Source organism: Mustela putorius, unplaced genomic scaffold (assembly GCF_011764305.1).
Source record: "Mustela putorius furo isolate JIRA1106 unplaced genomic scaffold, ASM1176430v1.1 tig00003869_pilon_pilon_pilon, whole genome shotgun sequence".
In the NCBI taxonomy this organism is placed as follows: Eukaryota; Metazoa; Chordata; class Mammalia; order Carnivora; family Mustelidae; genus Mustela; species Mustela putorius.
In genome coordinates, this window is record NW_025422021.1 from 12,460,904 (window position 1) to 12,478,261 (window position 17,358).

The window sequence follows — 17,358 nt, forward strand, 5'->3', positions numbered from 1 at the left end:
AGGAGAGAAGGAAGAAGGGGGGAAAAGGGAAGCCACTGTGATCTTTTCTCTGAGAAAATAAGATCTTATGCTTATATTAATGTACTCATTTGTATGGTAATGATATTAGAGTTTTTTAGATTTAAATTTTAGTTTTTTAGATTTAAATTAACACATTTTAAAAAAGATTTTACTTATTTATTTGGGGCAGAGAGGGGTAGAGAGAGAGGGAAAGAGAATCCTCAAGTAGACTCCATGTTGAATGCAAAGACCCATGCAGGGCTGGGTCCCAGGACCCTGATATCATGACCTGAGCCAAAAATCAAGAGTCGGACGTTTAACCAACAGAGCCACCCAGGTGCTCCCACCAATTTTTTAAAAAGAAACAGTGGAATAAATACCATTTAATTTATGGAATTTTTAGTCCCAAGTAATACTTTAAAGTACTTTAAATATGTGGGATATTCTAATCCCAAGTAGATTTTAAAGCATTTTAAAAGTTAACTGAATTCCAGAAAGACCAATACTGGCAAAATCCTTTCTTTTTCTCATTTTATGGAGGAGTTCTAACCTTATCTGTTGACTGGGAAGTGTTCTATCTTATGTTGCAATGCAAAAAGTTTACTTACATAAAGGAATTATCTCCACCTTGTGGTCTCTTAGAGTTTTGATTCTGGGCATTTAGAAGAGATGGTTGCATGAGAAGATTGTATTTCCAGACACAAAGTGGGGTTACATGAGACCAAGTTCTTCTAGTTAGCTGGTAACAGAGCTAAGAGTGCAGCCTGTTTCTTCCCACTCTCCAAGCTGTGATTTGGGCTCCTATAACTGGAGTCAGATCTTAGCTATGATGCTGATAAAATTAAATGGAGGATTAGGGGGAACCTACAGACCAGAGGTGCCAGTCTTTGATGGAGGCATGTCTCTCAGGGAAACTAATGAAGTAGAATCTATAGGAATTCAAGCCAAGGTCACACATTTGAAACCCATCACAGCCAACTTAGAAGATAGAGTTTAAATATTCTATAAGAGGACAGAGACAGGACACTTAACAAATGACTTTCAGTATGTGTCCATTGGGACAACCTCTGCTCCTTTGGCATAGTTACCATTTCTTATCATCAAATCTTGAAGTCATTATTGAGGCAGGAGGTCCGGATGGATTGGCACACAGAAACCAGCATAACACTGTATAGAAAGTAGGACATAAGATTTAAGTAGGAAGTTATATTTTCACCTGACCTATAAGAGGAGATGGAAGGAAGGAACATCCACCACTGAACCATCTGCATAGTAGGAGAGCTCAGTGGTTTGTTTTTTTTGTTTGTTTTTTTTAATAAATGTTTCATTGCATGTATGCACCATGGGCATAGAAGTTTCATTCATTCTTTCATCCAGTAAATATTGATCATACATCTGCTGTGTGCCAAGGATTGTGTTACAGATGCAAAGATGAACAAGAGCCACCATCCGTCTCCCTGTACTGGACTTGCTAGCAGGATACTTCTTTACATGAGATAAACACATATGCGCGGTGCAACTTGACCTTGCTACAATAAAGGAAACCTATCAACTTTTATAATTTCATCTCTTTCTGTGAGTTACTGCTTTGCCATAGATGCAGGGAAGATGAATAAATCATCTTGAGCTTTTTTAGAAGACTAAATTTGTCTTTAGCTTTGCAAAAATCAAAGGAAAAAATCTGTACACAATGACTTTATATTTTGTGTTCTTCTATTCTTCCACTATTCTTTTTTTTTTATTCTCTTACTATTTTTTTAAGCTTTATCATATAAGTCAATCAGAAGTCAGTTACCCAGGGGCAGGTTTTCTAGTTTTTGCATCATTCAGGCTTGTTGGTGCATCTTTTTGGGGGTGGGTCAGGGGACAGTTTCCCATAAAGTCCAATATCTAGTGAAGGAGGATTAAAAGATCATTATTCAAATCAATTAAAATTTGTCTCCTGTTAGTTTATCTTGGAATGATAACTACTGGGAAAAAAATCACTTTGTATTATTTTTAAATGTCTCAGGTATTGTTGCTTAGGGTTAGGGATACCTTCAAGAATCAGAAAGCCAAGGAAACGTCTGTCATGTTGGGCTGTGAGTTGGCTCTCTCATAGGGCCCTGGTTCTGGGAAATGTCAGAGTCTGATGTGCCTAGATGTACAGCACAGCTGATACTTCCCAAGTGTATAATCATGGAATCCTGGGCATTTTGCTCCAGAAGGAGTCTTGGAGATTACATACTGCTGGGAATCTCACAGACTGGACTTTATTATTAGAATTACCCGAGGAGTATTTTTAAAACACAGATTCATACTCAGGCTTACTAAATTCGACTTTCTGGTGATGGGGACCCAGGAATCTGTATTTTTAATCATTGATCCACCGTAAGTCCAGCAAGCATCCTCATCTGGACACTAACTACCGTCTAGAATGGTAAAGGGTCTACATTTTGCTCAATTGCAAGCTTCCAAGTTATCCTGACACAATTTCATGGGTGCTGGCAGAATATGCAAGCGTCCTGAGCCAGAGACAAAAAAACATTATTCACAGCAAGAATAGTATCCAGAGTTTATCATTTGCACTGGTTTCCCAGCCCAACCCCCAGATTTAACAAGGCCGGTTGATAACCAGCAAACAAAGGGGAGGTGTTGGGGGTGGGGGAGAATCCTGAGCTGGAGGAGCTTGATTGTTTTATAATGGACAGTAAACACATCTGCTCTTTTCTTGGGTTGGAGATATCATCTCTGTCCTCTAAGGCTATTTGATATGCAAATGTCCTTGAAAAAATAGTCTGGATAGAGGTAGTCAGTGGGTCTGCATAAGATGTGAAGAAACACAAGACACCCATAGAAAGTTGTCTTCCCCAAACAACTTAATCCAACTCTCTCATTTTGAGGATGAAGTAACGGAGCCCCAGAGAGCTAAATATATTCCATAGGTGGCTACACTGGGCTCATCCAAGAACCTTGTTCTTTCTATACTTGTTCTACTCATGCTTTTCTTTCTTTCTTTCTTTCTTTCTTTTTTTTTTTTTTAAAGATTTTATTTATTTATTTGTCAGAGAGAGAGGGAGGGAGCACATGCAGACAGAGTGGCAGAAAGAGACAGAGAGAAGCAGGCTCCCTTCTGAGCAAGGAGCCCGATGTGGGACTCGATCCCAGGACGCTGGGATCATGACCTGAGCTGAAGGCAGCCGCTTAACCAGCTGAGCCACCCAGGCATCCCCTACTCATGCTTTTCTAGTCCCTCTTCTTCCTCCCTGGAATTGATTTATAGAGTTAATAGGTTGTCAGAGATGAAATTATTGAACAGAAGGATTTGCTGCATGAATGTATAGTGACAAGTGCAGATGTTGAGAGCAGGCCAGGAAAGAATTTGCAATGGAGGCAATAAGAAATCCATCACCTGCCAAGCTGTCTTCCACCCTAGTTGGCTTGCAGTGATAATGACATAACATCACACAAAGTATTATTTAAACTAAATTGGTAATGTGGTCTTTGACTTTGGAAGCAAAAGGAGAGTATTTGAATTTCCTTGCTGTTGCCTGTTCCTGACATTCAACTACCTAAAGGGTAAATTATCATGTATTAATGAAACAGAACACTAATTAATAGTTTTGTAGTCAATTTGTTGTATTTTTGTATATTTTAATAGAAAGAGTAAAAAAAAATCAATGCAAATCTATACAAGCCACCTAAAATCCTTTAAGTGAAGTCAGTAATAAATTTAACAAATGATTGATTAGTACTACAAATCATGCACTGAGTAATATCTATAGCAAGGGAAAATGATAGTAAAAATTATGGGATTATGATTATAATATTTACTTTAAAGAGGACAAAAATTTGTTAGCTCTGACACTTCAATGACAACAACTAAAGAGATCAGAATAGGGAAATATTAAAACAGTTTTCACGCCTTGAAAAGAATATGTAGAATTTAGAAATCCTGAATGGATTACCATTTTCTTTCTTTCTTTCCTTTCTTTCTTTTTTTTTTTTTTTTTTTTTTTGGATTACCATTTACTTCTGGGCACTAATTAAGGGAAATCTTACAGAAAGCATGTCAATGGTAACTGTTGACACCATTTAATACATTTTAATAATTATTTTGCCTTGTTTCAGATACACTGCCCTGCCCTAGCACTTTAGTCAGTTACTAGATTGGAGAACTTTACCATTTATGAAGGATTCACCTTGAAATTTTTATGAGTCCTCAATTATGTAAATAGCACCATACCCCCCAAAATTTTATAAATTGGAGGGGTTACTTTTTTCAAAGATTCAACATATTTATTTATTACTCCCCTGGAGGTAATAAATAAATAATTGTGAAATGAAATAAATAATAGATAAGTAAATATCTAATTGTGAAATAGATAAATAATGTATCCAAATAAACAGATAAATAAATAATAAATATCTAATTGCAAAATGGAAACCACAAGTTCGCCTTCAGTTGAGTACCCACCAAGTGTGTCCCTTCCAAGTCCCAGGGTGGTCTCAAGGAATTCAAAACCATTTCTTACAAAACAATGAATCACAGCATCTCATAGAACTTAGAGGTCACTCATAACCAGTCAAACCATGACTTTTAAATCTGTGAATACCAGAGGGTCTGCTGTATAAGAAAAGAACATAGGCAAAAATATCTGCGTGTACCTTGAGTGACTAATGTACCCTTTTTTCCCCTCAAGGACAAGGACATTCCTGTGGAAGAAGAAATTGAACCTGCCCCGGTTAGGAGGATTCTAAAATTCAATGCTCCAGAGTGGCCCTACATGCTGGTAGGGGCCGTGGGGGCTGCTGTCAATGGGTCAGTCACACCACTCTATGCCTTTTTATTCAGCCAGATTCTTGGGGTAAGTGAACAGATGGATTAACTTTTGTTTTCTGATTTTTTTTTTTTGTTTTTCCATCAGTGGATATTGTCATTTTTGATGGGTTGGCTTTGTATTTTAATGGATTGAGCTTTCTTTTCCTCATTTCTAAAGGATTCAAAGTGCCCCGAGTCTCCATCCACAGAAGATAAGAAGACGAAGCTAGGTACTCTCATTTGGGGGGGGCAGGATACTCTTCCAGTCATCGTGTCTGTAAAAAGCTGCAATGTGGCTGCAAATGTAGTGTTAGGAGAGGGCAATTTCCCTAGATGCAAACAAAATCAGAATGCAAAGCAGGTTCGTTGAATAATACAGAAGGATTTTAGGGTCATTTTGATCTTGCAGAAATAGCTGAGGTGCAAAGTTGGCTTATAAAAGCAGGTGTGAGTGCGTGTTGTAGAATTGTCTGCTCTGCTGATTGCACCATTGAAATGGCAGGTGGGGGAGGAAACAGGAAAAGGAAGAGAGAAGTAAAACGAGGCATGGATAAAGAATAAGCTTATTTCAATTTTTCACTTCCCAGGCATTTTGATAGTCTCCATCTGACTTCACTGCTACAATAAAAAATAATAACTATAAGCATGAATTGACACTATCTAAGCACTTTAAATATAATAGGTCACTAAATTTTCCTAGTAACCACCTCAGGTACATATTCTTATTGTTCCTGTTTTACAAAGAAGAGAACCAAGGTATACAGAACTTCAGATAGCAAATAATGGATCAGGGATTCAAATCCAATGTAACTGGAGAGCCAGGTTCTAATAAAACTCTCACTGTAAAATTAGTTATTGAAATGCTGCCAAGTTTTTTAGTTGAAATTTACCCACATACACAGATCCCATTATATTAACAAGGAGAAAAACCTAGAATCTAGATAACTTTATTAATTTGTTCATAGTGAAACAGGCATTAGGTGGTAGGGCCAGGACTAGAACTGAGCTTTTCCGAAGCCTAGGCTGAAGAATTTAGGCACACCGGACTGTCAGAGCTTGCCAAGAGTCCTGAGCGTTAGTTTCCCTTCTACTTCTCTTTCTTTGGTGGCCTCTCTGGAAGAGGTCCTGACCCGAATAATGTCCCCACGGGCACGAATCATACAGAAAGACTTGGAGAGTCTACAAACAAAATCAAGTCAATTGTGTCAGGAGGGCCCAGCCGGGGCTTTAATTTCCATACTGCCTCCTTGTGGTAAGTGAGGAAATCATGGTAATTTCGGAGAGGTAGGAAATTGGAAACTGGGCCCTTCAACCCTGGTAAATTGAATTTCTGGTTGTGTGAAAGCCTTTATGATGACAATCTTTTAAATAATTAACTTATATTGCTTACTTTCTGGTAAGTACAATATCCTAAATATAATGGAAATGTTCTTTTACTTACTCAACAGATGTTTGCGGGTTGTCTCCCATAGATACTGTGCTAGGAACTTGGGATTGCATTCAATCATGCTGGCTTCTCTAATAGAGTTTGTAGTCTATGAGGAAGAAAGACATTAAACACAGAAATCTACCCACAATTCAGCAAATATTTATGAGTCACTTATTGTTTGTCAGCTAGACATCGTTGCTGGGATTGAGGCTAGAGGGAGGAACAAGAAAACCAAAGCCCCTCCTTACTCTCATTACGCTGACATGCTAGTAGGGAAAGGCTCTGGAAATGCATCTCACTGAGCAGTGATGAGATAGATGTAGAAAGGGTGGTGGATAGGATTGAATTCTGTAAAGACCCAACTAAGTTCTAGATGTTTGCTTTAAAAAATAAATCTGGGGGTCCCTGGGTGGCTCAGTGGGTTGAGCCTCTGCCTTCGGCTGGGGTCATGATCTTAGGGTCCTGGGATCGAGACCCGCATTGGGTTCTCTGCTCCGCAGGGAGCCTGCTTCCCCCTTTCTCTCTGCCTGCTTCTCTGCCTACTTGTGATCTCTCTTTCTGTTAAATAAATAAATAAAATCTTAAAAAAAAAAAATCTGGGATACTATCTTCCTTCCTGATCACCACTTTCTTAGAAAAACAGGGCGAAGAATACATTTACTCAGCCTTATCCAAACTCTTATATGAGCTGTTGTGGAAAGAGTGCTGGATTCCCAACCAGGAGATCTTTTCTTCTGAAACTAGGTCTTCTAGATGCTTTTCAAGCACCATGTGCCCTGCCATTTCTTTGGGCCCTGGGTTCCTCAACAATAAAAGGAAGGATTGACAAAAATGGTTTCTAAGATACCTTCCAGCCCTCTTAGTGTATGAAGTGGCCAAGTTAGAAAAAATTTGATTTTTCAAATTTTTAACCCCTGCTCTTCTAGAGCATCCCCCGCATTGTTGGTAGTGAGAATAGTCTCTGTGATTCTTCGGGTCACAACCAGGAATCCTAGGAAAAACTCAGCTTAAGCCTTTAGCTTAAGGGCTGCAGTACCAGAGTAACAGGATCTAGTTGGAGAAATCCAAAGTCTGCTCACGGTTAATGTTCTCACAGGGTTATATTTGCTAAGCGAATGATGCTAAGCGAAGTACTATTTTCCCTCTCTGATAAAGAAGATCATTTCTGTTTGTCTCTTAGCATAATTACCACATAGTCATCAGCAGATTCATGATACTTTCATCTCACAGGGTATAATCATGAGTCAGATAATAGTCTGTTTGTTATTACGCTATTTTCATCCTGACATACCTAAAGGGCACAATATTCACATTTGGTGTATTGAAACCACAGTTTGGAATGGAGACCCAGCGAATGATTGGACACTGAGGAGCCTGGTTGTTAATCGAGCGAGGCATCGATGCACACATAAAACATAATTTATCTGATTCACTTTCCATGGGTCTAGTTGACTTGGAAAATGTACAAGTATTCCAAGCACAGCAATGTGGATGTAGCCTGCTGGGAGAAAACATGAACTTTGGAGCCAGCCAGCCCTGGATCTCTGCAAGCATTTGAACAAGTGGCTTTTCCTTGATGAGTCTTAGTTTCCTCATCTAGAATGAGGGGCAAGAAAATCTACCTTACTGGGTTGTTTTAAGAAGCCCAACTTAAGGAAATCTTCATTTAAGTTAAAGTAGGCTAACTAACACATTTGGCCTCTGGTAAATATCAAGAGTTTAGTGAATGTTTCTTTTCTCCTTAAACAAACTTACCATTACAAAAATGGCAAATGTATTAAAAGGAAACCTATGGATAGGTGGCCTTTTGGGTTGCATTTCAACAAGTATATACAAAGGACTCATGGGGTAGAATTTTGTGAAAAAGGTTATGGATAGACAGATGCCCAGTCTTGAACTGGACAGTCGTGTGGATCTAATATTAGCCAAATACTTGTTTGATACTGAGAAGATGAGTAATGCCAGGAGCCAAGAGAGCCTGCCAGGAAGAAAACCACTGGAATCAGAAAAATAGACATTTCCTTATCTAATAATCACTAGCTAAATGAACTTGGATAGAAGGTTTGATAGTTTGGGCTCTAGTTTTCCATCTATAAAATAAGAGTTAAGTTGACTAATCTGCACTTCTATGGTCCTATAGCCCATGATTGTAATAGGTGACATGAGGGAGCAATGGGAAATTGTGGAATCACAGCTTGGGGCTTGGGGGATTTGTATAGTGATTTTTTAAAAAAAGATTTTATTTATTTATTTGACAGAGATCACAAATAGGCAGAGAGTCAGGTAGAGAGAGAGAGAGGAGAGGAAGCAGGCTCCCCGCTGAGCAGAGAACCCAGTGCAGGGCTCCATCCCAGGACCCTGGGATCATGACCTGAGCTGAAGGCAGAGGCTTTAACCCACTGAGCCACCCAGGCGCCCCTGTATAGTGATTTTTAAAACCAAAAAAACAGGTCTTTAAATCCCTAAATTAGTAAACCCTGTAAACGTATGAGTTATTCTGTGCTGGGAAGAATGAGCATGGAATCTTCTGATCCCACTTCCACCAGTATTAAGAACCATGAAGACCCTAGAAATAGTAAATCTTTAATCTAGAACCCCTCCCTCCACTTTGGAATTTGTGATGATTTGAATAGGTTACTTTGCTTTACAAAAAAGGATTTGTTAATGGAGTGGTATACATTGTTTTCAAGAGATTTATCTGGTATGTGGCAGGCACTTAATACATATTTATTGAATAAATGGTTTCTTTTGAGCAACTGCTTGTTGGGATTGTTCTGGTTACTTAAATTAACTTAGAACAATAAATAAGGCTGTCCAGTGCATACTTTTTCTGAACTGAGAGTTCCCTCACTTAGCTCAAGTTAGGAAGTTTTGTTGTACCTGAAATCCATTTCCATATAGAGCAAGGTCATTAGAATATGCAGCTGTTCTCCCCTTGTCTTATTGCAACAGCTGAGTCCCCAGTCATTTGCTCGAGCATACGTCTGCAAGTTCAGAGTATGCTCATAAAGTATAGTCTGCTCCTAATTATACACTCAAAACACCCCATTCACAACTTCCAGAGTGTTTTTTGGCGGGGGAGGGTGTGGGTGGAAGGATGTTTTCAACCTCCCCTGATTTAGAAAGAACAACCTCAGATGGATAGAAAACTAGTTCCAGTTAATGCCTTGATAGCTACTTTAATGATGCTATGATTCACATATATAAATTGGTATACATACATATACATATATATGTCTATACATATATATATATACACACATATATGTATGATACCTGAATGGGAAAATCATCTTTATTGCTTCTACTATTTGAGAAGGGCAGAAGTCATGATAACACTCTTCGTTCCAGATAACATTCTAATCTTCCCTCCTTTCTTCCCTTCTTTCCTTCCTTCCTTCCCTCCTCCCATCGTTCCTTCCTTTTTTTCTTTGCCTTATTACATAAAGGATTTGAGATATTGCATCATATTTTTCATCTCTATCAGTGAAAAGCCAACACAATTGCCTGCATCAGGCTAAGACCCTGAGATCATGACCTGAGCCGCAGGCAGAGGATTAACCCACTGAGCCACCCAGGTACCCCTACATCAGGCTAAGAAATCAGACCAAAATTCTGAAAATTATTGCTGTTGGTTTTCATTTGCCAAGTTTTCTTTCCCATGGGAATTAAAGTAGACATGCTCATAGATAACTTTGGTCTAATTACTAATATGTTCTCTTAACTCAATGGTTAAGAGAAACTTCTTTTAAACGTATTTTATTTCTTTTGCTCTTGTTTGTAATAATAAAGTAATATTTTTGCTTACTATCTTATGAAGACTTTTTCACTTCCTGATAAAGAAGAACAAAGGTCACAGATCAATGGTGTGTGCCTGCTATTTGTAGTAGTGGGCTGTGTATCCCTTTGCACTCAGTTTCTGCAGGTAAGGAATTTTATTTTTTAGTAAGCGATTTAGCTATTTCCTCCCTTTTCATGTTAAAATATCACTAAAGACTCCTTTATGTTTCAGGGATATGCTTTTGCTAAATCTGGAGAACTCCTTACAAAAAGGCTACGGAAATATGGTTTCAGAGCAATGTTAGGGCAAGACATTGGCTGGTTTGATGACCTCAGAAATAGTCCTGGGGCACTAACAACAAGGCTTGCTACGGATGCCTCCCAAGTTCAAGGGGTAAGCTTTGGGAAGTGGGGGAGACAAGGCATGTTATTAACTGGAGTAAACATTTTTTCCTTTGAGCATTCTGATAATCACCTATATGTTTCCCATGAAATAAGAACTCACAAGATTGAGATGTCCCAGAGCCACATTTCCCACCATCCTGACGGACAGCAGTCTCTCTCAGGCAATGTGCAGAATCAGTGCCATGAGTCAAATCTGTCAGGGTAGATTTTTTTGGGAGTCTAGCAACTGAGAAATTTCCTAAGACTCATTCCTCAGATCATTTTCAGGCCCAGAGGTTCGGATTCCATGAGACTTAATGGCGCCCCCCAGAGGTGGAAGCAAAGCCTCCTCACACAGGTGCCCAGTGGACAGGTAATCTTAGGAAAAGAGATCTTAGTTGCCTCTGTAAATGCCAATCCGGAAACTGAAGAAACTCATAGAGGCACTCATAGAGACAAAGCTGTGATTTCTGGACCCCAAAACCTGCAGCCTTCGTTGTTCAGGTGACTCATCCATGTGTAAGGTGAGGCAATGCTTTTAGAAAACCAGTGGGTTGTATTAAAGTGATGAGAGTCAAATGTGCCATCCAGCACCTCTGCTCACTTTCTGTGGACATAAAAAGAAAGAAAGGGAGAGGAAGGAAGGAAGGAAGGAAGGAAGGAAGGAAGGAAGGAAGAGACGAAAAGGAAAACCACAATTTGTGAGGTTCTTGAAAGGAAAACCCTCAGGATTGAAAAACTGAGTACTGTATGTCTTGACTCATAGCCAGCTCAACCAAAAATATGGACAATGGTATGAGAGACTTTCAGAGGAGTTTGGGATCCTCTTCCTCAGAGCTTTTTTCTGGGCATAAATGTGTTCCTCATAGACTTTGGGTCACACTCTACATATTGTTTTGTTAGCTTTCTGTTTTTCTCCTACAACAATCTGATGTGAACATATTTTAGTAATTATATATTCTTCTAGAGTAGATTTTTGATGGTTGTATAATCCATTATTTTAAGGTGTCATCATTTAAGAATTCCTTATCTAAATGTATCTCTGTTTTCCCTCTTTATAAGCAACTTACATCATTTTACATCAAGCTTGCCATATCCTTATCATTTTTTGGTTCTCAAAATGTAATCACTGGCTCAGAGTGTATAATCATTTTGAAGGGTTTTAATATGCATTGTCTTACTGCTTGAAGAAAGTCTGTAGCAATCTCACATTTACCATCTGAGTATTCTAGTGTCCAGTTTCCAGACTCTTAAGCTTAGATCAAATAAATAAGCAATCACCTTACCGCTTCTATTTTTGCATCCTTCAATCTGCAAGGGGCTTTTTAAGGTTATTCACTCTCACTTGAATTCAGAGAGTAGCATCTGATCATCTTACAAAAATTTTCTTATTCTTTAATAAAATGAAAAGTTTCTAAGAGTTTCTTTAATAATTTTGTTAAACATTTTTTATTTTTTAGTTTTATTTATTTTTAAAGATTTTATTTATTTATTTGACAGAGAGAGAAAGATCACAAGTAGGCAGAGAGGCAGGCAAAGATAGAGAGGGGGAAGTAGACTCCCTGCTGAGCAGAGAGCCCAATGTGGGGCTCAATCCCAGAGCCCTGAGATCATGACCTGAGCTGAAGGCGGAGGCTTAACCCAGGGACCCCAGTTAAACATTTTTTTAAATGTGATTGCTAACTAGGGTCAAATATATTTTGATATTGGTGTAAAGTAGAAATCTTGCCTTTTTTTCCCTCCAACCTGGATAGAAAATATTCCTCCACCAAAATTTAATGCAGATGTCATTTTCCAGCTATTTGAAATCCTCCTGCCCATTGTGAATGTCAACTTCCCAAGGATGCGTGGAGCTATGGGGATTCTCTCTTCTCTTTCATTGATCAGTTTGATTTATTCTGTGCCAGGACCTTCCTATTTTAGTTATGTAATGTTATGATAAGTGTTTATTATCTGGTAAGGTAGATCCTTGCACAATAATTTTTCCTCCTCAAAATTCTTTTTTTTTTTAATTCCTGGGCATTAACTGTTCTAATGTATTTAAAATCAACTTGGCTTCTTCAAAAAATTTATTTTGATTCCCACTGAATACATCCATGCAGCCACAACACTTCCCTGACTCCCACACACACAGATTGTTGTTGTGAGGATACTAAAAGTTCCCAAGAGAAACATATAAACTAGAATCTTTAGTTTTTAGTAAGATCTATAACTACACAATATACTATATGCTATGTATAGTATATATAATACACAGATACATTAATATGTCACTATTGTTCATTTTCTCTTATGTATTTTTTCACAATTCTGAATGAATGTCATAGATTGAGATCTTAGTTGTATATTTATCTTATTGTCATCCACTTTTTCAGGTTTTCTTATTAACTAATTTTTTAAATATTTAATATAGTCTTTTGAATTTCTAGGTATATAATCAAACTATATGTAAAGAAATATAATTATTTCTCTATTTTTTCTTTTTCAATACTTATACCAACTATTTTAATTTTCCCATTTTATTTCATTACTAGAACTTTCAAACACTTGAGTAGAGTGCTAAGAGGAGGAAGAGGGGATTTTCATAAATAAGACAAAAATACATAAAGTAGACTTGTCAGACTACATAAAAACTTAAAACTTTTGTATAAACAAATGATTATGAAAATATTTGTAACAAGGATTAATATACCTGGTAAGTTTAGTGCTCCTAAAATTGGTCAGAGAATTTTAAAAAGTAGTAATAAAGGTTTAAAAAAAAGGTATATGGACAAGCAACAAAAAAAGAAGTGCAATGAGATAATGAACAAATGAAGAATTGTATAACCTTATTAATAGAAAAATACTAATTAAACAATAAAACACCATTTTCCACCTATCAATTCAATAAAAACTATCATGAATGACAACTTCCTATATTTGTGAAGATGAGGAGGAACTGTGACTGTCATAAAATATTGGTTACAGTTTGAATTTTTCCGACATTTTTTAGAGAATAATCAGGTCTGCAAATTCTCTGACTAAAATTCATATGAGTAAATTCTCTCCTATTTTGTGACTATGTGCATTCAAATCTATGTTTATATTGATCAAAAATTACGAAAATCCCCTGGAAACTACCTGAATATCCACCAATAAGAAAATAGTTGAGTGAATACATCAATATGAAAATTAGGCAACTATTTTTCAAGGTATTAATGTAATGATCTGGGGGGATGTTTATGTTATACCAAGTGAAAAAAATTGAAGTACAAAATAATATCAAGACTGGTGCCTTTTTTGTGAAAAAAAAAAAAAAAATTTTTTTTTTAAGATTATTTATTTATTTATTTGACAGAGAGAGATTACAAGTAGGCAGAGAGGCAGGCAGAGAGAGAAAAGGAAGCAGGCTCCCTGCTGAGCAGAGAGCCCGACGCAGGGCTCAATCCCAGGACCCTGAGATCACAACCTGAGCTGAAGGCAGAGGCTTTAACCCACTGAGCCACCCAGGCGCCCCTGCAAAAATGTTTATTGTTGTATATGTAATCTATTTTACATGTCTTGAGCTGTATTACTTTCTAAATTTTTAAAAAAATATTGACTGAGTAGAATGTAAAAGAAAACAAAATAATAAGATCCCAAAGAACTTAGCATCTATTTTCCAAATTCTCTATAATGCTTGACTGTCCTTGCCAACCAGAAATTTTTTTGTTCTTTTTAACTGTGGTAAAATATACAAAACATAAAATTGGTCATTGTAACCATTTTAAAGTGTACAATTCGGTGACATTAAGTATATTCATACTGTTACTCAACCACCACCACTCTCCATATCTAGAACTGCTATCATCCCAAATAAAAGCTCTGTACCCATTAAATATTAACTTCCCCTCTCCCCTCAAACCCCTTCAATCCCTGATAACCACCATCCCATGCTGACTTAATGAATTTGACTATTCCAGGAACCTCATATAAGCAGAATCATATAATACTTGTCCTTTCGTGACTGGTGTATTTCACCTGGCTTGATGTCCTCAAGTTTCATTCATGTTGTAGCATGTGTCAGAATTTCATTTCTTTTTAAAGGCTTGCATAATAACCCATTGTTTGTGTAGGCCACATTTTGTTTATTCATTCATTTGTCAGTGAGCACTTGGCCTGCTTCCACCTTTTGGTTGTTATGGATAACACTGCTATATATATAGGTGTACATATAAACTTTTAATTTAGCTTTTCATTCCTATCTTCAAGGAAGTTATAAGCAATATATAGGAATTCTTGGGAGAGAGAGCTCATATTCCATATGAGTCTTCAATACAGAATGAAGATGTAAATTATTCTTGTCCACCACTTCCTTGTTACCTAATAGCTTACTTGTGATTGTTTCGAATTCTTTATCTTTTAAATAATGCTAAAGTCTCTAAAATCCTGACAAAAATCTTGCAATTGTACCCATGCAAGTCTTTTCTACACAGAAGATACCGACCTTTGGTCACATCTGCATAGTTGCAACTGAAAGATTTGAAACCATGAAATAATTTTTATTATAAATAGTAATTACCATGAGTGTCCCTTCTCCACCTATACTGAGACTGAATCATTTTTGTCCATTTTGTATTGATGGAACAGCTAGTTATTAAGTCAGCATGTGATTTTGTACCAATGAGCAGGTTAACTTCAATGAGAATCAAAGTGGGCTCTTAGAATAGTCTTGTACAGTTTTCAAAACTATGATTATAGAACAAGCATCAGTCTTCACTGAATAATCAAAAAGATTACCATAAGTCCAAGTCCTGGTTAGTTTCAAGCAGACCAAATGCATAGTCACCTGACATACAAGCAGCCCTTGCTTAGGGCTGAATTAATCTCATATGGACTGCTATAGTTCTGACACCCATGAAATGGAAACAGTCACTGGATGAGCTTCCACAAAGCTATGAATAAAATGGACTTTTATTAATCCAGTCTTCAAATGCATTAGGGAGCTCATTATTTTAAAACATCTTTTTAAGCATAGAACTACCAAATGACCCAGTAATTTCACTCCTAGGCATATATCCAAAAGAAGAAAAACACAAATAGATATTTGTACATCAATGTTCATAGAACATTATTCATATGGCCCAAAGTTGAAGCAACGTGAGCGTCCATCAACAGATGAATGGATAAACACAATGTGGTATATACATATAATGAAATACTATTCAGCTTTTAAAGGAATAGGAATTCTCATATGTGCTACAACGTGGATGGACCTTGAAAATGATATGCTTAGTAAAATTAGCTGGACACAGAAGGCTATTGTGTGATTCCACTTAGGTACTCAGAAGAGGCAAATTTATAGAGACAGAAAGTAGAATAGAGGTTGTCAGGAGGCTGGGGAGAGGAAGAAAGAGGGGTTATTATTTAATGGGTTCAGAGTTCTTGTTGTAGATGATAAAAAGATTTTGGGCATTGATGGTGGTGATGGTTACACAAGCCCGAATGTATTTAATGCCACGGAATTGTATACTTATGAAGGGCTAAGTGTAAGTATAAACATCGTGTTATGCATATTTTATCAGAATACTTTCTTTTTCGTATAAGATTGCCTTTTCACATAGTGGAATTTGGTAAGAGAGACTGTGTGTCTGAGATGGGTTCATTGCTTTTGGTTTGCAGGCAGCCGGCTCTCAAATCGGAATGATGGTCAATTCCTTCACTAACATCACTGTGGCCATGATCATTGCCTTCTTCTTTAGCTGGAAGCTAAGCCTGGTCATACTGTGCTTCTTCCCCTTCTTGGCTTTATCGGGAGCCATACAGACCCGAATGCTGACAGGCTTTGCCTCTCAAGACAAGGAGGCTCTGGAGATCGCCGGCCAGGTAATCGAGCAGACCCAATTTTCAAACTGCTTACAGCTCCGTGGCTGTCAAACCGTTAAGAGTGAGCAGTACAGAGAGATTTAAGGAAGCCGTTAGCCTACAAACGTTCATCCCCGGAAGCGTCCCTCTAGACTTTTTTGTGTGTGCCTTGACCCGAAGGCTGTGACAGTGAAGCTCTGATGAGTGCGAACAGGTGTAGAGAAACAGCGGGGCAAACAGGGCTCCATATTCAGCGTCCTCTCTGACGGTTGTTTTCTCCACATCCCAATTTGGTATATTCTTTTTTTTTTTTAAGATTTTATTTATTCATTTGACAGACAGAGATCATAAGCAGGCGGAGAGAGAGGAGGAAGCAGGCTTGCGGGCTCAATCCCAGGACCCTGAGATCATGACCTGAGCTGAAGGCAGAGGCTTTAACCCACTGAGCCACCCAGGCGCCCCACAGTCCTGTATATTCATATTCGCAGGAGTGGAAACTTCAGTTTTCTGTCTGCTTGGTTTTTTTAGCTAAGTGGTTTCTCCAGGTCATGCTGCTCCCACAGAGAGGAGCTACCATCTTTTGAATGGCACACACTTTGGGATTTTCACACTTTAGTGTCTGCTAGACTTCTAACAAATGTCTTTCCCAAATAGAACTATGACGTACAGTTTAGGTCTCGAATATTCTTAGTTTTCAGGGATGCACTTTTAAAAGTGTGTTCTAATGAGTATCTGGTTATCAGGTAAATGGGGAGATGGCAGCATAGACATTTATCAGGTATAAGGAATCATATGTACACATGCACACACCTTTACTCTTTTAACAAATTTACAGTTATCTAGGTTTTGTTTCTTGAGAGAGGGAATGTGAACATTGCCCAAGTAGACAAGCCAAGAAGAGTAGCCCTCCTCTGTGCTCTTTTAGGGTAGGATATGCCAACTCCAAAACAGTGCTGACCTACCCTAACGTACAGGTTGAAACAAATACAGATTCATAGTAGAGACTAAAAATCAACTTTATACTTATATAATATTTGGTCAGATTAATTTTTTAAGAAAATACAATCATATTTTGAACTCACATTCTTAAGTATCTTTTGTGTCAGAAGACATCTAAAGATATCGTTTTAGACATTTCAAA

The 17,358-nt window shown here is 37.7% G+C and overlaps 1 protein-coding gene and 1 long non-coding RNA gene across 3 annotated transcripts in view; one reads left to right on the forward strand and one right to left on the reverse strand.

Moving 5' to 3' along the window:
• Positions 1-6,331, reverse strand: part of LOC123387990 — a 34,673-nt gene extending 28,342 nt beyond the window's left edge. The window contains exon 1 of the long non-coding RNA XR_006602514.1: positions 6,243-6,331. This is a non-coding gene — a long non-coding RNA (uncharacterized LOC123387990). The remainder of the gene's footprint in view (positions 1-6,242) is intronic.
• Positions 1-17,358, forward strand: part of ABCB11 (ATP binding cassette subfamily B member 11) — a 97,469-nt gene that overhangs the window by 66,333 nt on the left and 13,778 nt on the right. For both annotated transcript variants that reach the window (XM_004744016.2, XM_013052044.2), the window contains 4 exons: positions 4,683-4,847; positions 10,051-10,155; positions 10,243-10,404; positions 16,035-16,238. In XM_004744016.2, coding sequence (XP_004744073.1) covers positions 4,683-4,847; positions 10,051-10,155; positions 10,243-10,404; positions 16,035-16,238 — 636 coding nt within the window. The remainder of the gene's footprint in view (positions 1-4,682; positions 4,848-10,050; positions 10,156-10,242; positions 10,405-16,034; positions 16,239-17,358) is intronic.